The following is a 25493-nucleotide window of genomic DNA, read 5'->3' as shown; positions in this document are numbered from 1 at the left end:
AACATTACCAAGCGCACACCTTTTAACTCCATCATACCCTGATGTCAACACATTTTTCTTTTGAAACCAATGTAAATTAAAAGAAATTAAATTAACAAGTGACTAGCTTTTAAAGGGGCACTCTAACCTATCACAACTTTAAAGCAACATTGCAAAATCAAGTTAAATTGTTATTTTAGGAACAGAGAAAAAGTGATAATATTCTCCAGCCCCTGTGATGCCCACTGGTCAGGGGAGGTCTCAAACATATCAACGGACTCAATGTACTTGCTCCGTGTCCTGTACCACATGTTCATGTATATAACCACAGAAGAGGTGAATATAATCAGATCAATGTTTCTCTTTCTATTCCTATGAAAGCAAAATGAACAAAACTAACCAAATTAAAGGGACTTTGAAATAAAAATCAAAATTCAATTTAAGCTTTCAGAACATAACTAAAATTGGATTGTGATCCATGATTAAGGACTTCAACATTCCTCTCCAGGAACAATAGATGTAGACAGAAAAGAGGAAAGAAGTTTAAATTTCCTTCATACTCTTCTGAAAGACCAAACTAAAATAAACCAAGTAAAGAGTATCGTGTCCTGAAAGGGGCCCTGCAACAAAAATAAAATTATTTAAGGGAACCATGAATTGAATTTACTTTTGGGGTGACAATACATCCAATGCACTGCAGGTCCCATGGTGCCAATCAGCTGTGATGTACCAAGAAATCCTTCAATCTGCCTGCCCCTCTGCATACTGGGTGACAAAAGAACTGGATTATGAGGCTGAAGTTTAAACAAAAATTAAGCGAAAGCCTCTTCAAATCATGAACATGGTTCTGCAAAAGTTCACAGCTGTGTACACAGGGAACACTGAATCCTCACGGTCACATAAAATAGAGGTGGTCTCAGAGTCCATAAGTCATCTTAATAGCCTATTACAATGGACTGCTATGTGCAATACACTCCATACCAAATTCAAGTTTCCCTGTATATATAATCAGGGGCAGGTGGGATTGAATTTGGGCCTTCTGCCCTGGAAACATTATCACTCCACTAATAAGACCCCTTTTTAAGAATAATTTACTTACCCAACCATTGAAGTGTTACACTCAGGTAGCCAGACATGTTGTGGCAAAGTGGACTTTTGCAAGTATGCTGCCATGTGGAGTTACAGATATTGATGATGGAGGTTCTAATATTTGTCATTGCCAGTCTGACCACAGATTTCTCCCACACTTACTGTCTGGCACTGGAACATGTTGGAAAGATTTGCGAATTGATATCCAACCTGTTTGGCCAGGTTATGAGTGCACTTTTTATAATTTATATTAATGAATTAAATGAGGGGAGCTAAGGCATTATTGCTAAATTTTCAGATGACACAAAAGATAGGTGGGAAAGTATGTTGTTAAGATGTCATAAGAATGGGGTGAGATATTGATGGTAAAGCAAGTGAGCAAGCAACCAATTGATAAATTATAATGAGAGAAAATATGAAGTTGGCCACTTCAGAAAGAACAGTACCGGACTACAGAATTCCAAGGTGTAGATGGATCTAGATGTTCTAGTTCATGAGTTTAAATAAATTTAGTAAGCAGGTACAGCAAGTAATTAAGGTTAATGGAATGTTATCCTTTATTACAAGGGTAAGTGAATTCAAAAGGAAGGATGCAATTCTTCAGTATTATACAGAGGTATTGGTGAGACCACATCTTGAATACTGTGTGCAGTTTTAGCTTCCGTATTCAAGAAAGGATGCAAATACATTGCAGGAAGTATATACGAGGGTTATGATGTTGAAACCAAGAAACTTTGGATCAACTGGAGTTTAGAAGATCAAGTGGTAAGTCGATTGACACTTTTAGATCCTGAACGATTTTGACAAAGAGGATGTGGAAAAGGTGTTTACTTTTATGGGTGAGTCAAGATCCAGAGAACACTGTTTTAACACTGTCTTGTGTGACTTTGAAACTGTCAGAAGATTGTGGTTGTGAGGTCATCAAATATTTTTAACGACAGCAGCAGATAGATTCTAGTTTAGAAAAGGTTATCAAGGATAGATAAAAGTGTGGAATTCAGAACAATTATGCATAACACTCCTTATGCCAATTTTTTACCAACTCACTAAACCTCAAGTCCTCTTCACAACATATTTTTCCACTCATCTTTTTGTCCTTCCTACTTATAAATTTAGCTACCAGACCTTAATTCTGCTCATTTATGTCATTGATATAAAATGTAAAAAGCTGATGCCCTTTAGGATTCCATATATCACATCCTGTCAATTAAGCAAAGTCCAATTTATGCACACCCTATTTTCTGCCAACCAAATATATTACTTCCTATACCATGAGGGTGTGGCAGCCTGCCAGATGCCTTCTGGAAATTCAAGTATTATAATATTTTTACTGACAGAAGTTGGGAGGGAATTTTGTATTGTTACAAAATGGCTTAATCAAATAAAGTAGTACGGGAAACTGAACAAGAAGCCTGTGAAAATCAAAAATGTAGCCCTGAAAGGCTCTCAAGAGGAGCCCCTGAAAATAAAATTGAACCCTACACGTGACAAGACGTAAAGAAGAGCATAGAGTTCAGTGTTTTGTGACAACATTTCTCCCTCAGCCAAAGGAAACAGAGAAACAGTGATTCATCTTTCTGGAATCTTTCAACTGCCAAATGTATTTGCTTTTACAAAACACAATTTGATTTTACAAAACACAATTTGATTTATTTGAAAATCATGAAAGCAGTATCAATGATATTAGATTAGATTACATTACAGTGTGGAAACAGGCCCTTCGGCCCAACAAGTCCACACCGACCCGCCGAAGCGCAACCCACCCAGACCCCGACATTTACCCCTTACCTAACACTACGGGCAATTTAGCATGGCCAATTCACCTTACCTGCACATCTTTGGACTGTGGGAGGAAACCGGAGCACCCGGAGGAAACCCAAGCAGACACGGGGAGAATGTGCAAACTCCACACAGTCAGTCGCCTGAGGCGGGAATTGAACCCAGGTCTCTGGTGCTGTGAGGCAGCAGTGCTAACCACTGTGCCACCGTGCCGCCCTGTTACAATATAAACAGGATAGTTATACCCTATAATTTTACAGAATCACTGACATAATAGGTAGTCAATCATAGTGGTTCTCTCTGCTTTTCTCAAAGAAAAAAGCCTGTTCTCGGGTACAGGCTCCCAGATCTTGTCCACACCTATTACAAATAGCCATGGTTCATTGCTAAAAGCAAGAACTATTAGCAGGCATGTCGACTATGGCATCCCAAGGCAAAGGATTACAGCCAGTCCCAGGATGTCTGTGCACGTCCTTTCTGATGAGAAATCAAGTTAAAAGTGGCAATTTTGCTAAGCTATCCTCTTCTAAAGAAGATAAAGTCTTAAAATGCGTCGCATCCATTATTGCCATGGCCAAGATTAGGCCAGTCACATAACTTGTAATTTCACAGTGCCATTTAACATAGAACATAGAACAATACAGCACAGAACAGGCCCTTCGGCCCACGATTTTGTGCCGAACATTTGTCCTAGCTTAAGCACCCATCCATGTATCTATCCAATTGCCGCTTAAAGGTCACCAAAGATTCTGACTCTACCACTCCCACAGGCAGCGCATTCCATGCCCCCACCACTCTCTGGGTAAAGAACCCACCCCTGACATCTCCCCTATACCTTCCACCCTTCACCTTAACATGGCAAAACTTCCCAAGACACTTTGACAGTGTGTAGCAGGGCACACAATTGCAATGGGATGACATTAGGGCAAGTGACCAAAAGCTTTAAGATAGAGACAGATGAAAATTGGGTAGGGAGACAATTCAGGGGTATTTTCAGAGATTAGATTAGATTAGATTAATTACAGAGTGGAAACAGGCCCTTCGGCCCAACAAGTCCACACCGCCCCGCCGAAGCACAACCCACCCATACCCCTACATTTACCCCTTACCTAACACTACGGGCAATTTAGCATGGCCAATTCACCTAGCCTGCACATCTTTGGACTGTGGGAGGAAACCGGAGCACCCGGAGGTAACCCACACAGACACGGGGAGAACATGCAAACTCCACACAGTCAGTCGCCTGAGGTGGGAATTGAACCCGGGTCTCTGGCGCTGTGAGGCAGCAGTGCTAACCACTGTGCCACCGTGCCTGAATTAGGGCCTGAATGGCTGGAAGTACAGGCTCCACTAGGGAGGTAAAGGATAGGGGGGATACAAAATAAAAGAACTGGGAGAACGGAAAAAGTTCTTAGCCCATTTAGAGATGCAATAAAGTTTAAAATATAACCTATTCTGTTACACAGTGATCTGAGAAAGCATACATTCCTTACAGTCAATAACAAGACATAAGAGAATATTAAATCGAATCTAACCACAGATGGCAAAGTCAGGACACCCCATGGAGGATAGTGATAGACATCAAGACAACAGAAGACATTCTAGTCAAATGGGCAGTCATATAACTGATGGAACTTAAGGTGTGAAACAATACATTTAGTTAGGATGCATGAGGTGAGGCAACATAAAATAAAGGAAAAGATTCCAAATGGGTTTCAGAAACAAAGGGCCCCAAGGATATTGGTGCGTAAACCATTAAAGATGGTAAGGCAAGAGAGAAAGCAATAAATAAGCCTTATGGCAGCCTGGGGTTTAGACATAAGAGCAGAAGTAGGCCATTCTGCCCTTCAAGCCTACATCACCACCCAAAACTATTATGGTTGATCTGTCTGGGGTCTCTACTACACTTTCCTATCTGAGCCCTGTAAGATTCGATTAACTCGATCAAAAATCAAACTGTTCCTTGAATAAATACAAGGACCCAGCTCCCAGAGTTTCCTGCAAAAGAGAATTCCACAGACTAATGACTTTCACAAAAAAAATTCCGCTTATCTCAGTCTTAAAATTGAGGTCTTTTAGTCTTAAACTGTGCCTCCTAGTTATAATCTCCCCAATATAAGAAAGTATCATCCTGGCATCCACCATATCCAGGTCCCCGAAGATCCATTTTAGTAAGATCACCTCTCATCCTTCTAAACTCCAAACAACAGTCCACCATTCCAGGAACAAGTCAAATCAATCTTCAATGAACTGCTATGAATGCAATTATCGTAAGGAGAACAAAACTGTTCACGCAATCCAAATATGGGTTGAACAAATAAAAAGTACAGAGTATAAAAGCAAGGAAGTCATTGGTTCAATCTCAGTTGGAGCAGTATCCAGTTCTGGGCATCACATTGTAGAAATAATGCAGAGGCTTTAGAAAGGATGCAAAAAAATAACAAAAATGGTTTCAGGAATGGGGAAATTTCAGTTTTGTAGATTGATGTAGATAGATTGGTGAAAATAGGACTTTTCCTCGAGCAGGTGGAGACGTGGTTTCACCGATGTTTGAAAGCATAAGGTATCCAGACAACCAAAGAGAAATTTTTGATTAGCACAAGGGTCAGAACAAGAGGATCTCAATCTAAGACAAATAAGCAAAAAAGACAACAGCATCAGGAAGAAAAGATTTTGTTGAGCAACAAGTGGATCTGAATTCCTCTGCCTCAGTGTGACACATACAGATTCAACTGAAGCTTTCAAAGGGAAGTAGATTACAAACAAAAACTTATACAATGCAAGTAAAGAATGACAGAGTGACATTGGCTGAATTGCTGTTGCAGATAGTTTGCACCGGCATAAAAGGGCTAAATGGTCTCCTTCAACCCTTCTAAACAATCAACATCATTTTAAACAACTGCCAATGGGGCACAATGGCCCCCTCCTATTTGGTTACACATGATCTGAGAAAGCATACATTCCTTACAGTCAATAACAAAATATAAAAAAAGAGACCACAGACGGGAAGCCAAAGTGGTCTGAATAGTGTCTTGTAAAGTTTCACAAGACCTCCTTTATTTAAAGAAACTGCATTTCCTTTCAACTATAGGCCAAAGATTCATTTGCTTTCCCTACTACCAAGTGAAAATGGATGCTAACTTGATGACTTACGCAAAAGGCTCCTAAGTCCTTCTGTTTTAAATAATATTCAAATCCTCTAATCTTCATGCCTAAGTGCATAACCTCACATTTCTCCATATTTCATCTTCAAAGTTTTTGCCCACTCATTGAACCTGTCTATATCCCTCTGCAGGCTATGTGCCACCAACACCACTTGCCCTCCCACCTATTTCTGTCACCTACAAACTTGGTGGCAGGATATTCACTTCACTCATCCAGGTCGCTAATGCATATTGTAAATCATTGTAACCACAATGATTCCTGTGGTACCTCCACATGTTGCCACTGAAAATGATGCCCTTATCCCAACTCTGTCTCCAAGTGTTGAGCCATTCTTCTATCCGTAGTAGTACAGGTGTGGAGGTGCTGGTGTCAGAATAGTATGGACAAGGTTAAAAGTCACACAACGCCAGGTTATAGTCCAACAGGTTTATTTGAAATCACAAGCTTTTGGAGCACTGCTCCATCATAAGGTGAAGTGACTTGACAATGAAGTCACTTCACCTGACAATGGAGCAGTGCTCCAAAAGCTTGTGATTTCAAATAAACCTATTGGATTATAACCGGATGCCAAGTGACTTCTGACCACACTAATCTACTTAGGCTCTTGTCTTAAGTAACCTGATGTGCAATACATTATCAAACACCTTTTGGAAATCCAAATACATTACATTCCCCTTATCCATCCTGCATGTTACCTCAAAGAATTCCAAATATTTGTGAGGTATGATTTTCCCCTTCGGATAGCCATGCCGACTTTGTTTGATTATATTAAGTTTTTCCAAATGCTCTGCTGTTACATCCCTTATAATAGGTTCTAATATTTTCACAAAAAAGAGATGTTAAGCTAACTGGCCAATAATTACCTGTTTTTTGTCTCCATCCCTTTCTGAATAAAGGTATTATACTGGCATTTTCCAATCCACTGGGCTTTGTCCAGAATCTATGAATTCTTGGAAGGTTATGACTAGTATATCCATTATCTCTGCAGACATTTCCTTTTATATCCAAGGATGCAACCAAGTAAGTCAAAGGGAACTTACCACTCTTCAGCCCCAGTAGCTTTCTGACTACTTTTTCTTTTTAGTTATTTTATTTCCTCACTCCTCCCCAACTTTTGCCCCTGAATTATTTAATATTTTTGCAATGCTATTAGTGTCTTCTACCATTATTATAATGCATTATATTTATTCAACTCCTCTGCTATTTCCTGGTTCCCATTATTAATATCACTTCCTATTTATATATTTAAAAAAGCTCTTTGTGTCCACTTTTATACATACTTGCTAGTTTAACTTGATGATTCATTTTCTCCGTCTTTATTTTAATCATTGTTATTGGTTTGAAAACTATTCCAAATCTCTGCATTGTATGTATTTTTGTTTCAATTTTAGACATTTTCCAGTCAACCCTGTAATGTTATTACACAACTCTAGAGCAGGTGGACTTCAAGGTGGATCATCTGGTCCAGAGGTAAGGGCACTACCATTGTGCCACAAGGCCCCTTTTATACTATCCTTAATTTCCTTAGTTAACCATGGTTGTTTTATCTCATTTCTGGAATCCTTCTTCTTCACTGAGATAAATCTTTGCTGGAAATCATTAAGTATTTTCTGAAACGCTTTCCATTATTCATCAACCGTCTTCTGTTAAACTCACTTCCAAGTCCATTCCAGGTTAAACAAGAGTTGTTACAATTAAATTAAGTTTAGCACAGTTGTTTTCTCGCCAAGTTTCTCACTTTCAAACTGAAGGGTGAATTCTTTCTGCATTTATCCTGTCTATTCATTTTAGAATTTTACAGGATTCTAGATCCCCTCTCATTGTTCTAAGCTCAAGTGAACATAACCTTAACTGATCTAGTCTCATAATGGCACTTCCTCATGGTTACTTCTGCGAATTTGATTTTCCAAATTTACATGATGGTTAAAGCCCCCCATGATTATTATTGTGCCTTTTCTTTTCAGATCATGACTCCATAATATGATTTATTCTTCATCTTACAGAAGAACTATTGTTCGAAGGTCTATAGACTAGTCCCATTAGTGTCTTTTTACCCCTTGTTATTTCATGTCTCCAACCATATGGATGGATCAAAGATCATTTCTTGCTCATTCCATACTTCAATTTCATACCAACAAAGCTGCCCTTCCACCATTCCCATCTGGTCTGTCCTTCCAAAACGTTGCATACAGTTTCCAACTTTGCCTCCTTGTAATCACGTGTCCACAATGGATAGAAGACCATACCCATTAACCTCTATTTGTGTTATTAATTTATTTGATTTTAAATTCTATATGCATTTAAATAAAGAGCCATTAACTTTGCTTTTTCTCTATTTTATTTTTCATTTTTTTACCTTACTTGCCACTTTAATATTTGTACACCACCTTTTCCTGTCCCACTCTGGGTATGATTGCCTAAATAGCTATCCTCTACCTAGTTTTAACCCTCTCTGCAAAATATGCCTTGCAAGAAAAGTTAACATACAATGCAAACAGCTGTATCCCATGTTGGGATAATATATTCAGGAATATTATCTACAATCATGTGTTACAATAAAATTTGGCAGTGTTATATGCAGCAATAAAGGAGACATAGAGGGAAGGTCTATAATTGCTAAGAGATTGATTTCCATACCTGGAACTACCAAGTCCAAGGACTCTGTCAACATCTTTGCTGTCTGGTTCCACAGTCTCACGTTTACAGACTTCTAACAGCTCCTAAAATAAGATGGAGAATGCATTTTTGGAGAGATAATATTCAAGACAGATACTGCGCCACTCAGAATTATATCATCATAGGATGGTTCTAGTACAGAAAGAGGCTATTTGGTCCATACTGCTTCTCTACAACTCAGCTGGTGTCACTCTTCAATTTTCATCAAATAGTTCGTGCACCCTTTATCCAACTCCCTTTTGAACGCCTTGACCAAATTCATTTCCATCACACATTCAGTCAATGTCCGTCAGATTCTCATCACTTGCTGCCCAAGAAAGATTTTCTTTATATTTGACATTCACTCCTTTGCTACTTACCTTTACTCTGTCTGATTTTCAATCCTGTCCGAATCCTTCATGCTCAAGGACTTCTTTCAAACATTCACATAACTTGTTGTCGTGGAAAAGGACGCCAGTTTCTCACATATCAATATGTAACATATTACACAGATGCCATCACACAGGGTACAGTATATCACTGAGGATAACATAGTGCAGTATATCAGTGACTATAATGAAAGGTGAGAGATTTATATGAATCTTAATTTATTCTGAATGCTTAACTAATAGCATGTGTGTGTGGATGTAAGGCAGAGAAATGTAGTGAATTAATTAAAAATACCTGTTGCCACGACGATTTATTTTAAAAAATAATATAACAGGGATCATTCCTAGAGGCTAATAGGAATTTGTTTACTTTGGAGGAGTTTTACAAGCACAGGGTGTAGTGCACTAGGCTTTGGGTGGAAGGTTCTGGAATTGTATGTTTTTAAAGCATGGGTAATACCCATAGCTTGGAAAAGCTTTTAGTTTCAGTTTCTCGAACATCAAAAGTCTTGGATGAAACTGCATGTAAAATAGTTGCTTCAAAAGGAGGAAGATAGTCTAAAACTGTGAAGAAATGTGCTCCTCAGTGAAAGGAGTTTAATTTAAAGCTCCAGACAAGAACTGTTTCAGTTAAAACCCTAAAGAGGTTATTTGAAGCAGAGAAAAACTAAGTTCAGTTATATGAAAACTCGAAAAAAAAGATCAGATTCTCAAGATAAGGGAATTGAAGTCACAGTTATAGATTTGATACAGACAGGAATCCTTTCTGACAAATACTGTTGGTATAAGTAAGATTGTATTTTACAGTATGTTCTGAAAAATTTAAATTTGTCTTTTTTGGTAAATACCTTTACTTATTCTATTTTGATTTTCATTGCTTATGGCAGTGCAGAATTTAGCTTTGGAGGATCAGGTAGGACCAGCAGTAAGGGTGCCAAAACATACATGGGCAATCACAGCCTTAGAAGAGAGCCAAAATTATTTTCATAGAATCCCTGCAGTGTGGAAGCAGGCTGTTCGGTTCATTGAATCCATATTGACCTTCTGAAGAGCATCTCACTCAGATCCACTGTCCTATCCAACCATAACCCTGCTTTTCTCATGGCTAATCCATACATCCATTTAGCATGGCCAATCTACCTAACCTGTGCATCTTTGGACTGTGGGAAGAAACTGGAGCACCAGGAAGAAACCCACACAGACATGGGGAGACTGTGCAAATTCCACACAGACAGCCGACCAAGGATGGAATCGAACCCGGGTCCCTGCTCTGTCAGGCAGCAGTTCTAACCACTGCGAAGAGCTCCGTTAAAAATTTACAAATAATGAAACTGACACTACTCAAACTAACCCCATATTCTACACTTTGGGCAAAGAGAATGGGCGAGAGTGGGGAAAGGTTAATCCCAGGCATGCCAACAGCACAAACATGACAGAGGATAGTCCAATTCAAAATGAAGGAGGTCATCATCACACAGCCAGATAGCTCCAAACAACAACCACTCACCTGTATAAACCTTTCCTGCAAAACAAACACATTCTTTACTAAAATATTTCTGGGGGGTGGGGGTTCACTGGACCTGAAATATAACTACTTTCTGTCCACAGATGCTGCCATACATGCTGGGATTTTCCAGCAAATTGTTTTTGATACATATTCTTTGCTGTTTCTGGAAAGACAATACCAAATCCCCCTAATGCAACTCCCAAAATATTGTACACAATAGTCACCTTTCTAGAAACCCTGTGTTAATTATGTTGTTAATTGTAACTGATAATAAGAAATACTTAAAATGTGCTCATTTGAACCTTTGTAAAATGTCTGGGATGGCTGAATGTTCATCCTTTGTACACATGCATAATAATACGAATTGAACATTGCATCCAGTTTGAGTGTCTAAATTTTATATCTGAGTATTCATTCAGAGTCTTCACTTGTGAGTAATAAACATTTCCTTTGTTGTTAAAGCCAAACATGCAGCATTGAGAGCTTATTTTTCAGTGAGAGACAGCCTTGTTTAAAAAAAAAATCATAGGAGAGAGTTACAAGTTAGCCAGGGAAGACCTAAAGAGAGAGCAAAGAGCAGCTAGGAGGGGATATGAGAGGTCATTGGCAGACAGGATCAAGGAAAACCCCAAGGCTTTCTATAGGTATATCAGAAATAAAAGAATGACCAGAGTAAGATTAGGACCAACCAAGGATAGTAGTGGGAAGTTGTGTATGAAGTCAGAGGAGATGGGGAAGCACTAAATGAATACTTTTCATCAGTATTCACACTAGAAAGATATGTTGAGGATAATACTGAGATACAGGCTACCAGAGTAGATGGAGGTGTTAGCAATTCTGGAAATTGTAAAAATAGGTAAGTCCTCTGAGCTTGATGGGGTTTATCCTAGGATTCTCTGGGAAGCCAGGGAGGAGACTGCCGAATGTTTGGCTTTGATCTTTATGTCATCATTGTCTACAGGAGTAGTGCCAGAAAACTGGAGGATAGCAAATGTTGTTCCCTTGTTCAAGAAGGGGAGTCGGGGCAACCCTGGTAATTATAGACCAGTGAGCTTTACTTTGGTTGTGGGTAAACTGTTGGAAAGGGTTATAAGAGATAGGATTTGTAATCATCTAGAAAGGAATAAGTTGATTAGGGATAGTCAACACAGTTCTATGAAGGGTAGGTCATGCCTCACAAACGTTATTGAGTTCTTTGAGAAGGTGACCAAACAGGTGGATGAGGGTAAAGTGGTTGATGTGGTGTATATGGATTTCAGTAAGGCATTTGATAAGGTTCCCCACGGTAGGCTATTGCACAAAATACGAAGGCATGGGATTGAGGGTGATTTGGATCAGAAATTGGCTAGCTGAAAGACAGAGGGTGGTGGTTAATGGGAAATATTCATCCTGGAGTTCAGTTATCAGTGGTATACCACAAGGATCTGTTTTGAGTCCACTGTTGTTTGTCATTTAGAAAAATGACCTGGATGAGGGCATAGAAGGATGGGTTAATAAATTTGCAGATGACACGAAGGTCGGTAGAGTTGTGGATAGTGACAAAGGATGTTGCAAGTTACAGAGAGACATAGATAAGCTGCAGAGCTGGGCTGAGAGGTGGCAAATGGAGTCCAATGCGGAAAGATGTGAGGTGATTCACTTTGAAAAGAGTAACAGGAATGCAGAGTACTGGGCTAATGGTAAGATTCTTGCTAGTGAAGATGAGCAGAGAGATCTCGGTGTCCAGGTACATAGATCCCTGAAAGTTGCCACCCAGGTTGATAGGGTTGTTGAGTGTGTTAGCTTTTATTGGTAGAGGGACTGAGTTTCAGAACCATGAGATCATGCTGCAGCTGTACAAAAAACTCTGGAGCGGCAACATTTGGAGTACCACGTACAGTTCTGGTCATCGCATTATAGGAAGGATGTGGAAACTTTGTAAAAAGTTCAGAGGAGATTTACAAGGATGTTGCCTGGTATGGAGGGAAGACCGAGGGACTTGAGGCTGCTTTCATTACAGAGAGGAAAGTTGAGAGTATCCTATGTCTCAATTAAGTCAATCAGAGGGTTAGATAGGTTGGACAGTGAGAACCTTTTTCCTTGAATGGCGATGGCTAGCACAAGGGGATATAGCTTTAAATTGAGGGGTGACAGATATAGGACAGATGTCAGAGGTAGTTTCTTTACTCAGAGTAGTAGGGGCATGGAACACATTGCCTGCAACACTAGGCTCACCAACTTTAAGGGCACTAAATGGTCACTGGATAGGCATATGGACAAGAATGGAATAGTGTAGGTTAAACGGGCTTCAGATCGATGCAACAGTGAGGGCCGAAGGGCCCGTACTGCACTGTATTTGTTATATGTTCTAAGATCTCTTGTTGAGTGAGTGTTTGATGTTCTGTGATATATCGAAGTGCAGTGAACCTTACAATGGATCACTTGCAGAGCACTGTACAATAATGGGTGATGTACAAAATGCAGTATATCACAGAGAATCACAGGGTTAAATATCACAAACCTACTATTGTACAATTTCCATTCATTTTACTGGACTTCACTCATTACTTACTTCTTTTGTTATTCCGGTGGGTTTCCTTTTGGGATTCTTGTACCCTCTAACAAGAGAAAAATAACGCGAATGTTATATTAAGAGCCAGGAGGAGTACTTCATTACTTTCTAGTGATTGATAACTGCCAATGGAACATCTTCCCAATGATTTAACTTAAACGCTCCCAAGGCTGATTAACCACAAGTTGGTTACAGGGTAATAATTCATTTACACCACTCCACCATGTCCTCCCATGTTGAATGGAGCAAGAATGAGTTTAAAAGGTAAAGTTCACTCCACATTGTTCAGTCATCCAGATTGAAGACATCACATTGTCCATTCTATACTACCAAACACTCCCAAGTTAGCTGCAGCATGGATTAGATAAACAATAACGTTTCATCCACTCTCTCACAACAAATATTCTAACAGCAAATATAGCCCAGGTTTGCTGCTGGGCAAATCTCCCTCAATACTACCTCAAGATGACCTCCATTGCCTTCAAGGAAAACCAGGGTACATATAATTGGTTCATGTTGTGAGCAAGATCCAATTTTCTCATTGTGAATTTATTTTCTGAATTTATTCATGGAATTTCAGCATCACAGACGATGCTAGTGTTTATGGCCTGAGCCAATTGCCACTGAGAAGGTGCTGATGAGCAGCTTTCAAAAGCACTGCACCCAGTGCCGTTTTAAGGGAGCTCTCGAGTTTTAACCCAGCGCTGATCAAGAAACAACAACGCATTTCCAAGTCAGTGACCTGGCAGGGAATATGAGTGTTGTAGTATTCATTACTGCCTTTCTCATTACAATTGATAACATCACATTTTCAGAAGGTGCTGGGAAAGAAGTCTGGGTGAGTTGGTGCAACAAATCTTGTAGATGATGCGCATGCTGCCACTGAGGTGGAGGGGGTGAACATTTAAAAGGTGATGGATAGAGGTCTGATCAAACAGACCACTTTGTGCTGGTTTTGTTGGTGCTGTACTCATCTAAGCAAGTGACATTCCTGACTTGTCTTGTAAATGGTGAAATGACATTAATAGGAGTTGAGTTATTCACCACAAAACCTCAGTCTTCTGACCTACTCCTTTAGCCACAATATTTATGAAGCTAGTCCAGTTAGTTTGCAATCAATGGTAACCCAAAGGATGATGATGGCGGGGAATTCAACAATGCTAATTTGAATATCAAAACAGGATAGTTAACATTCGTCTTATTGGAGACAGCAATTGCCTGGCACTTGTATAACATGAATTTTGCTCACTATCTATCAGTTTAAGCCTGAATGGTGTCCAGATCCTCAGTCATTTGAACCCAAACTGCTTCAGTACATGAGGAGTTGCATATGTTACGAAACATGGTACAATCATCAGCAAACATCCCCCAATTCTGACCCAGGGCACTACTGGAGTTACATAGGACAATGTTCTGCAATATTCCTTTATATTTGATAGGACTTCAATCCGTAGAGACATTTTGCCTTGATTCCCACCAACTTCAAAATGTGCTAGGGCTCCTTGGTCACACTCAATCAAATGCTCCATTCATTTCAAGTTTTTTTTAATTCATTCACAGGGTGTGAACATCCTTGGCCAGGCCAATATTTATTGTCTAACACTAATTACCCAGATGGCAATTGAAAGTCACCATGTTGGTATGAGTCCAGAGTGACACGTAGGTCAGACCACTTAAGACAGCAGACTTCCTTCCCCGAAGAACATTAGTGAACCAGATGGGTTTTTCCCAACAATCTTGGTTATTAGACTCTTGATTGCAATTTATTTAAAATTCAACTCAAATTCCACCATCTGCCATGGCAAGGCTTGAATCTAGGTCCCCAAACGATGGGTCTCTGGACTAACAGTCTAATGATAATAACACCTAGTGTGGGCATTCTCCTGTTGCCTCTCAGTTCATGCCTTTCATCAATGTTTCAACCAAGGCTATAATGATGTCAGGAGCTGAGTGGTCACCGTAAAACCCATATAGAATATCAGTAACTAAGATTTTGCTGAGTAAACACTGTTGATGACTTTCCCATCATGTCGTTCATGATCAAGAGTAAGCTAATAGAGTAATAATCAAGGATGGGGAAATCTGAGGAACTTCCTGCTCTGGTTAGTTGTTTAACTGTCAACCACCATTCACAACTGAATATGGTAAGACCACATAACTATGATCTGATCTATGGGTTGTGAAATGAAGGTCATCTTGTCTATCACATGCTGCTTCCACTGTATGATGTGCAAGTAGTCTTGGTTTGTAGCTTCAAAACATCAACAACTCATTTTCACAAATGCCTGGTGATGCCTCTGACATGCCCTCCTGCACTCTTTATTACAGTCAGAGATGCACAGCACGGAAACAGACCCTTCGGTCCAACCTGTCCATGCCAACCAGATATCCCAACCCAATCTCGTCCCACCTGCCAGCACCCAGCTCATATCCCTCCAAACCCTTCCTATTCATATACCCATCCAAATGCCTCCTAAACGTTGTAATTGTACCAGCCACCACCACATCCTCTGGCAGCTCATTCCTGAATTAGGGTTGAACTTCTAACTTTGTATTTCAAAAAATACTCTTGCTTCACTAAAAGCACTTCCATGATCAGCCTAATACGACTTCAAGGAACTGTGGAATGTTTAAGCCAGTGACGCCCAGTATGACTAATCAGCTGGGCACAGATATGACTTTAGCGATGTTGTTTTAGGCACATAAAGCATTTTTTACTAATGAGTGTATGTGGAAAAAGTAAATAAATATTTGCATAAACAATTATCACTATTTGATGTCTGTTCATCCTAGCAATCTATACAAAATTTAAAGTTAACATGCATATGTCAAGTTTATGACTAGTGAAAGGTTATGTTCCAATGATGTTGTCTATTACTGTTTTATTTTTATTGACTAGGAAAAGGATACTGGTCATTGCTAGATACTCACTTAGCTGCTAGTACATTAACCAATCAGCCACAGCAATGGTTTGATAGAAAGCTATTTGAACAGACTGCCACATAACTTGGGGATTTACTCTTCAAGTTGGGAGATTTATAGTGGGACTGCGAAACAGGATGTTCCAATAGTATTTTTCTTTCAACTTTAAAACTCATTCTGGTCTCATTCTAGTCCGTGACCAACATTCGACATTTTGGAGACCAAAGCCCACTATCACCTTTATGTCATCATGGTCTATAGCTCTACACAGAATTACATTGTATATACGGCACCATCACCTCAGGCAAGCTGCTCCCCTCAACCCCCCAGCCCCCCTCACCACAGTGCCAACAGTAAGTACCAACTACAAGATGCACAGAGGCCACTCACCAAGGCTCCTTTAACAGCACCTTCCAAACCAATGACTTCTACTGTCTGGAAGGACAATGGTAGTCAATATCTGCAAGTTCTCCTCATCACTTTGATTTGGAAATATATTAGTTTTCAATCATTGTCACTGGGATAAAATATGGTAATGGGCAATGAGGCTGGTTTAATAAATGATCAGAGCATGGAGTTTAATTCAGATAAATGCGAAGTGCTGCATTTTGGGAAAGCAACTCTTAGCAGGACTTATACACTTAATGGTAAGGTCTTAGGGAGTGTTGCTGAACAAAGAGACCTTGAAGTGCAGGTTTATAGCTCCTTGAAAGTGGAGTTGCAGGTAGATAGGATAGTGAAGAAGGCATTTGGTATGTTTTCCTTTATCGAGTATTGAGTACAGGAGTTGGGAGGTCATGTTGTGGCTATACAGGACATTGGCTAGGCCACTGTTGGAACACTGCGTGCAATTCTGGTCTCCTTCCTATCGGAATGATGTTGTGAAACTTGAAAGGGTTCAGAAAGATTTACAAGGATGTTGACAGAATTGGAGGATTTGCGCTTTCGGGAGAGGCTGAATAGGCTGGATTGTTTTCCCTGGAGCGTCGGAGGCTAAGGGGTGACCTTATAGAGGTTTACAAAATTACGAGGATTGGATAGGATAAATGGACAAAGTCTCTTCCCTGTGGTGGGGAGTCCAGAACTAGAGGGCATAGGTTTAGGATGAGAGGGGAAAGATATAAAAAGAGACCTAAGGCACAACTTTTTCACACAGAGGGTGGCACGTGTATGGAATGAGCTGCCAGAGGAAGTGGTGGAGGCTGGTACAATTGCAACATTTAAAAGGCATCTGGATGGGCACATGAATAGAAAGGGTTTGGAGGTTTATGGTCGGATGCTGGCAGGTGGGACTAGATTGGGTTGGGATATCTGGTCAGCATGGACGGGTTGGACTGAAGGATCTGTTTCCATGCTGTACATCTCTATGACTCTATCTCCTAGGAAGTAGTGAGCACAAAACGATACAATTTTAATATTCAGTTCAAGTGTGAGAAACTTGGATCAGAAACAGCTGTATTTAACTTAAATAAAAAGTAATTACAATGAAATAAGGAGTGTTAGCTAAAGCGAACTGGGCAGAGGAAAAATCAGTGATAGTCCCAAAGACTGCGATAAATTCAAAATCCAAAGGAGGACGAAAAAGACAATAAAGAGAGAGGAAATAAACTATGATAGCAAACTAGCAACGAATATAAAAACTGACAATAACAGCCTCAAATGACTGTGTGGAGTTTGCACATTCTCCCTGTGTCTGTGTGGGTTTCCTCCGGGAGGTCCAGTTTCCTCCCACAGTCCAAAGATGGGCAGGTTAGGTGAATTGGCTATGTTAAATTGCCCATAGTGTTAAGTGCATTAGTGAGAGGGAAATGGGACTGGGTGGTTTACTCTTCGGAGGGTCGGTGTGGACTTGTTAGGCCGAAGGGCCGGTTTCCATACTGTAGAGAATCTAATCTAAGTGCTTCTACAAATATATAAAAAAAATCAGAGAGGACAAAGTGAACATAAGTACCTTAGAGAATGAATTTTGGAGACAGTTTTGGGAAACAAGAAAATGGTAGGGGAGTTAAACAGATATCTTGCATCAGTCTTTATGGTGGAGGATACTTCAAATTTTCCATTAATACTGAGGAATACAGCGTAGGAATTAAGTACCATCAATAAAGAATAGATAGGATGCAGAGCTGGGCTGAGAGGTGGTAAATGGAGTTTAATGTGGACAAGTGTGAGGTGATACACTTTGGACGGAGTAATCGGAATGCAAAGTACTGGGCTAATGGTAGGATTCTTGGGAGTGCAGATGAGCAGAGAGATCTCGGTGTCCATGTACACAGTTCCCTGAAAGTTGCCACCCAGATTGACAAGGTTGTTAAGAAGGCATACAGTGTTTTGGCCTTTATTAATAGAGGGATTGAGTTCCAGAACCAGGAGGTTATGCTGCAGCTGTACAAAGCTCTGGTACGGCCACACTTGGAATATTGTGTACAGTTCTGGTCACCGCATTATAAGAAGAATGTGGAAGCTTTGGAAAGGGTGCAGAGGAGATTTACTAGGATGTTGCCTGGTATGGAAGGAATGCCTTACGAGGAAAGGCTGAGGGCCTTGAGGCTGTTCCCGTTAGAGTGAAGAAGGTTGAGAGGTGACTTAATAGAGACATACAAGATAATCAGAGGATTAGATAGGGTGGACAGTGAGAGCCATTTTCCAAGTATGGGGATGGCAAACACGAGGGGACACAACTTTAAAATGAGGGGAGATAGGTATAAGACAGATGTCAGAGGTAGTTTCTTTACTCAGAGAGTAGTAAGGTTATGGAATGCTTTGCCTGCATCAGTAGTAGATTCGCCAAGTTTAAGTGCATTTAAGTCGTCATTGGACAGGCAAACGGACGTACATGGAATAGTGTAGGTAGGATGGGCTTCAGATTAGTATGTCAGGGCGGCGCAACATCGAGGGCCGAAGGGCCTGTACTGCACTGTAATGTTTTATAAGCAGTATCAGACAAACCAATGGAGCTAAAGGCAGACGAGTCCACTGGCCCCAAAGCTTGTACTGTAGGATCTTAAGAGAGATAGTTAAGAGATAATGGATACATTGGTTGTAATTTTCCAAAAATCCTTGAGTTCTGGAGAAGAACCAGAGGATTGGAAAATTGCTAATGTGACACTCCCATTCAAAACGGTAGGGAGGCAAAAAGTAGGCAACTATAGGCCAATTATCCTAACATCTATTATTGGAAAAGTTTTGGAATCAATTATTAAGGAACAACTAGCAGAACACTTCAAAAATCCTAATCTATTCAAGCACAGTCAGCATTTTGTCTGACTAATTCATTCGAGCTTTTCAAGTGGCGAGAGGGGAACCAGAAGACGCGTTGTATTTGGACTTCCAGAAAGCATCTGACAAAGTACCTCACAAAAACTTAAGTCACAAAGGTAAGAACCCACAGTGTTAGAGGTAGTATATTAGCATGGAGAGAGATTTGGCTAATGGGCAAGAAACAGCAACCTTTTTCAGGTTGGCGACCTGTGATCAGTGGGGCTCCACAGGTATCAGTGCAGGGACCAATATATTATTGTTTACAATAATATATTAATGACTTGGAGGAGGGAAGCAAACGTACAGTAGCCAAGTATTCAGAACACACCAAACTAGGTAGAAAGGCAGTTTGCAAGGGAGATACAAGCAGTTTACAGAGAAATATTAATAGATTTGGCAAGTGGGCAAAAGGCTAGCAAATGGAGTGCAGGGTGGGAAAATGTGGAGTTGTTCAGTTTGGAGAGGCAAACAAAAGAATAGATTTTTATTTAAATGGAAAAAATCTGCAACATAAAGGGACATGGCATACTTGTGCACAAAACAGAACAGACACAGGGGTTCAGCAGGTAATCAAGGTGGCTAATGATATGTGTAGGGCATTGTGCTGGTGAGACCACATCTGGAGGACTGACAGCAGTTTTGGTCCCCTTATTTAAGGAAAAATATTATTTTATTGGGGGCAGCTCAGAGAAGGTTCACTAGGATGATCCTCAGCATGAAGAAATTGTCTTGAGTAAAGACTAAGCAGGTTGGAATACCACTCTTTGGAATTTAGAAGAATGAGAGGTGACCTCATTGAAACATATGGTTTCTTCATGGGCTTGACAAGGTAAATGCTGAGAAGATGTTTGCCCTCAAGGGAGAGTCTAGGACCAGAGGGCATAGTCTCAGAATAAAGGGGTGCTGATTTAAGTCCAAAATGAGGAGCAATTTCTTCTCTCAAAGTTGAGAGCTGTTCAAACTCCTTGCCACAGAGCACTGTGGGGCAGAGTGCTTGTGTATATTTAAGGCTGCAAGAGATAGGTTCCTGATCAGTAAAGGAACCAAGAGTTTGGGGAAAGGACAGGAGAGTGGATGTGCCGAGCGTCAGATCAGCACGACCCTATTAAATAATAAGGCTGTTCCTATTTCTTATGTTCTGACAGGATGGATTGGCTTGGTCCTGATGTGCAAGAAATCCAATACCGATAAACAGGTCCACAGAACAACACAGTGAGGTTTGCCTCACCTTTCATGAATCTTCCAACATGGGAGACATACATGTAAAGCAGACCACATACACAGATTTATTTACTCATTAGCAAAGTTATTGGATGGAGGAATTATCAGTCACCAGCTTGATACCAAGTAGTCTGGGCTCAAATCTAATTCAGTAAGACAGGAAGGAAATCACTGACAGCTGCTGAAAAATTCAGTGTACCGTACTAATCAAACAAAACATTGCATCAAAAAAGTGGTTTGCTAAAATGAAAATTTTATAACTCCTATCCACATGTTGAAATCCTCCTCCCTGCTCTAGCACTAGATTTCTCCTCCTCCTCGTGCATGTCATACTTCTTTTGCCCCAATGTAGTTAGCTGTACTTTTAGCATGTTGAACCCAAGCACTGACTTCCCTCATTATATCTCTTTAGCACAAACCCTCCAGCTCTCTTCTTCTCTAAGCTGCCTAAAACCTACTTTTAAAACCATGTTGTGGATTTGCCTCAACTTTGATATTATCAACTGAGAGCTGGAAATGTGTTGCTGGAAAGGCGCAGCAGGTCAGGCAGCATCCAGGGAACAGGAGAATCGACGTTTCGGGCATAAGAAGGGCTTATGCCCGAAACGTCGATTGTCCTGTTCCCTGGATGCTGCCTGACCTGCTGCGCCTTTCCAGCAACACATTTCCAGCTCTGATCTCCAGCATCTGCAGACCTCACTTTCTCCTTATTATCAACTGAGATCCAAGTATAATGCTATGAAGTACTTGGAATATACTAATTACACAAGCAGTATTACATAAATACAAGTTGTGCTATTACAGGGCTCTCACCACTTTCTCCCTCCACCCTCTTCACCAATGACTTAATATGCAGAAGAGTGTAAGTAATAGAGATCAGGAGCATCATCCTAAAGAGGTTTTTAGTTTGCAAGTGTATTTAACATGGAGAGCAGCCCCTTCAGTTGAATGGCTTTGCCCCTCTCCTTATAGAAGCTCAAAAGAGGAATGTCACTATCCACAGAATCATAACACTTCACAGGAGAAGGGAGTCAATCAGGCTGGTACAGGCTATCCTCACTACTCACAGTGCTGCCATTAGGGCTTCTTGCTCAGCTCTCCGTACAGCCATCAACTCTTCACTGCGAGACTGTGTCCCCTCTGCTTTTTTTTCCTTTGCATACCAGGTGAGGTCCTTCCCTTTCTGCCATCGTCCAACAGGTGCCATCAGCGAATTTCCTGCATGCAGTTATGAACAAGACACAAATAAAGATGTGGCATAAATGAAATTCAGCACTTTGGAAGAAATCATTTCAGATCACTTTGCCCAGGATGCCTCCTTAGGCTGAATACATGAGCTTTCCCTCACCCACCCCTTATCATTAGGGACTATCCCACCCATACCCTCAGAGGTTAACCACCTCCCTGCACCTTTTACACAAACATTATTCGAACCCCACCCTCGGGCGGTCACTCCTCACCCTCTGGGGGAGGGGATGTGTGTGGGCGTGTGTCACTCACCCGCTCCCCACCCTCGGGGGTGGGGGGGTAAGGTCAGCCCTCGCCCTCACCCTCTCCCTCTCTCCCTGTGTCAGCGCCTTTACAAAGGCCGCTCCTTACCCAGGTAATTCTCTCGGTGTTTATCTGCCTTCACCTCCTCCCAGGTGAACTGATCCTGTCCGCCACGGACCCCACCTCGGGCCGAGCCCATCATCTTCGAGCCGCCGGTCAGAACCGAAACAACTAACTGTCCCCAAGCACAAACCGAGGAGCGGCCCGGGTCCTCCTGTCGACAGCTGGCGCATAGCGATGACGACATCCTGTCGCCATCTTACTAAAGGAGCGTGGAGAAACTGTGAGAAGCCATCTTTGTGTGGGAAGAAATCCCTGCTGCCCTCTCGTGCATAGACCTGAAATAGCCAGCCCATCAGGCCGTGTCTGCGGAAACTTATCGCTGGCCACATAGGGGACCAAAGCAGGAGTCATACAGCCATTGAGTTGTATAGCACGGAAACAAGTCCTTAGGTTCAACTAGGTAATAACAATGACTGCAGATGCTGGAAACCAGATTCTGGATTAGTGGTGCTGAAAGAGCACAGCTCTTCCAGCACCACTAATCCAGATCCTTAGGTTCAACTAGTCCATGCCGACCAGATACACTAAATTAATCTAGCGAGTTTTGCCAGTACATGGCCCATTTCCCTCTAAACCATTCCTTTATATGTACCCATCCTGATGTCTTTTTAATGTTGTAATTGTACCAGCCTCCACCATTTCCTCTGGCAACTCATTCCATACATGCACCACCCTCTGAAAAAGTTGCCTCTCAGATCCCTTTTAAATCTTTCCCCTTTCACCTTAAACCTATGCCCTCTATTTTTGGACTCCCTACCCTGGAGAAAAGACCTTGACTCTATTCCTGATGAAGGGCTTTTGGCTGAAACGTTGATTTTCCTGCTCCTCGGATGCTGCCTGACCTGCTGTGCTTTTCTAGCACCACTCTGATCTAAATTCTGGTTTCCAGCATCTGCAGTCCTCACTTTTGCCTAAAAGACCTTGACTGTTCATTTTCTTATAGATATTTTTATTAGAAATTTAACATTTTTACAAGTTTACAAAAATAAACAAAACTCTCAAGTACAAACATTGATATACAATTAAATCTTAAATATACAATAGCCAAAATTTAACAAAAGAAAAAAATACCAAGAAAAAAAAACAAAACTCAACTACTAATCTAACCTACAACTAACCAGAGTGTATATTTAAGTCTCTTACATTATTCAAATAAGAAAAAAAACAAAAACAAAAACAACGGATAACATAGAAATTGGGTAGTGAGATACATGCTTGGAATGTGTTAACATCAAATGTAACAAAACCCGTATTCGTGCGGGATTCCTCTCCTAAGGGGCCCCAGACCAACCAGGTTCGTAATCTCAATTAAATAAAAGCCCTTGTTAGGATAGCCGAAATATCTGTATTTATGTAATTCAAGAAGGGCTGCCATATTTTATAAAATAATTCGGTCTTTCGGTGCACCATATTTGTAAGGAAGTCAAGGGGAATACATTCCATAATTAATCTGTGCCAATTTGAAAGTCCAGGGGGGCCCTCAGCCACCCAGTTTACCAAAATATTTTTCCTTGCACAGAAAGAGAGAATAGAAAATAGTCTCTTCCTGTACATGTCCAGGGAGGGAAAGTTCGAAGAGCCCAAAAGGAGAGATACAGGGTCCACTTTAATTTCCATTCCTAGAATTTCTGTCAGGGTACTTGCTACTTTAGTCCAATATCTACGGATCTTATGACAGGTCCATAGGCAATGTACAAGAGTGCCCACCTCTACTTTACATTTGGGACACATTGGAGATGCTCCTGCCTTAAATTTTGCCAATCGATCTGGTGCTATATGGGCCCTATGAAGTATTTCAGCTGGATAGCCTGAGTTCTGTTACAGATGGTAATTCTTTTAGCGTTTTCCCAAATATCATTCTATGTTTCTATACAGATCTCTCGTCCCAAATCCTGATCCCATGTTTTAAGCAGATTGTCCATATCTCCCGATACTTCATCATGTAGTAAATGACAAATAGTACTGACGGAAGATACCCCAATTGGTCGTAGCACTCTACATTCTCTATCTGATTTATAAAGACGATCTAATAACGTAGTCTTCTTCTGTATATAGTCTCGAATTTGGAAGTATGAAAGAGGTCTCCATTCGGTAATCCGAATTTCTGACGCAGCTGTTCAAAAGACATCAGGACCCCTTCTTTAAACAGATCCCCTAAACATGAGATACCCCTGGATCTCCAGAGTTTAAAAGTGGCATCTGTAAACCCCGGTTAGAATCCCCATGCTCCCACTATCGGTGCATAGGGGGATGTTTTATATGAGATGCCCTCATTTTGTCGCATTATATTCCAAGCTTTAATTGTGTTTAGTATTATAGGATTTTTACAGTGATTCGTAATGATTTTCCTTTTGTCTGAAAATAAAAGGTTAATAAGTGGGTATTTTACTTGAGAAGCCTCGATGTCCAGCCAGATTGACTGTGGATCAGACAAGACCCAATCAGCTATGTAACTTAATAGGGAACTTAACTGATATTTCCTAAAATCTGGGAAGTCCAATCCTCCCCTTGCCTGTGGAAGCTGTAGCTTCTTCAGCATAATGAGGGGCCATCTATGATTCCAGATAAAGGAAACCAACCAGCCATATAATTTACGTAGTGCCAGCCTCGGCAGCATCACCGGAAGCATTCTCATAGGGTATAGGAGACGGGGCAGGACATTCATTTTAATTAGTGCTATTCTACCCAGCCAGGAAATTGGAAGGTCTCCCCATCACTGGAGGTCCAGCCATATCCTTTCCAGTAAGTGCACAAAATTAGCCTTATACAACTGACCAAATACTGGGGTAATAAAAATGCCTACATATAATAAACCCTCCAGGGACCAACGAAAGGGAAAAAGGGATCCGTCCACTAAGTGGGGTATCATAGCAAGGCCACCCATTGGCATAGCCTCCGATTTCGAAAAATTAATTTTATAGCCTGAGAATGCGCTAAATGTATTAATAACTTGGATTAAGCGAGGCACGGACATCCTTGTCAATCTTTTCTGAACCCTTTCAAGTTTTACAACTTCTTTCCTAAAGCTGAGAGACCAGAATCGAATGCAGTATTCCAAAAGTGGCCTAACGAATGTCCTGTACAGCCACAACATGATCTCCCAACTCCTATACTCAATGACCATTAAAGGCAAGAGTACCAAACGTCATCTTCACTGTGCTGTCTACCTGTGATTCCACTTTCAACAAACTATGCACCTGCTCTCCAAGATCTCTTTGTTCAGCAACATTCCCCACAATGTTACCTTTAAGTGCATATGTCCTGCCCTGATTTGCCTGATCAAAATGAAGCACTTCACATTTATCTAAATTAAACTCGATCTGCCACTCCTAGGTCCATTGGCCCATCTGATCAAGATCTCGTT

The 25493-nt window shown here is 40.8% G+C and overlaps 1 protein-coding gene across 1 annotated transcript in view; it reads right to left on the bottom strand.

The window, feature by feature from the left end:
• The window catches only part of cunh1orf35 (chromosome unknown C1orf35 homolog), a 35094-nt gene extending 12804 nt beyond the window's left edge, over positions 1–22290 (bottom strand). Inside the window, exons 1-4 of the mRNA XM_043687941.2 lie at positions 22115–22290; positions 21583–21733; positions 13115–13160; positions 8650–8732 (exon numbers count right to left, since the gene is read on the bottom strand). Of these exons, the coding sequence (XP_043543876.2) occupies positions 8650–8732; positions 13115–13160; positions 21583–21733; positions 22115–22208 (374 nt within the window). The 5' untranslated portion in view covers positions 22209–22290. The remainder of the gene's footprint in view (positions 1–8649; positions 8733–13114; positions 13161–21582; positions 21734–22114) is intronic.
• Between the last annotated feature and the right edge of the window lie 3203 nt (positions 22291–25493).

Source organism: Chiloscyllium plagiosum, unplaced genomic scaffold (assembly GCF_037043375.1).
Source record: "Chiloscyllium plagiosum isolate Xiang-an unplaced genomic scaffold, Cpla_swu_hap1 HiC_scaffold_4, whole genome shotgun sequence".
NCBI lineage: Eukaryota > Metazoa > Chordata > Chondrichthyes > Orectolobiformes > Hemiscylliidae > Chiloscyllium > Chiloscyllium plagiosum.
This window is presented reverse-complemented; position numbering and strand designations above follow the sequence as displayed.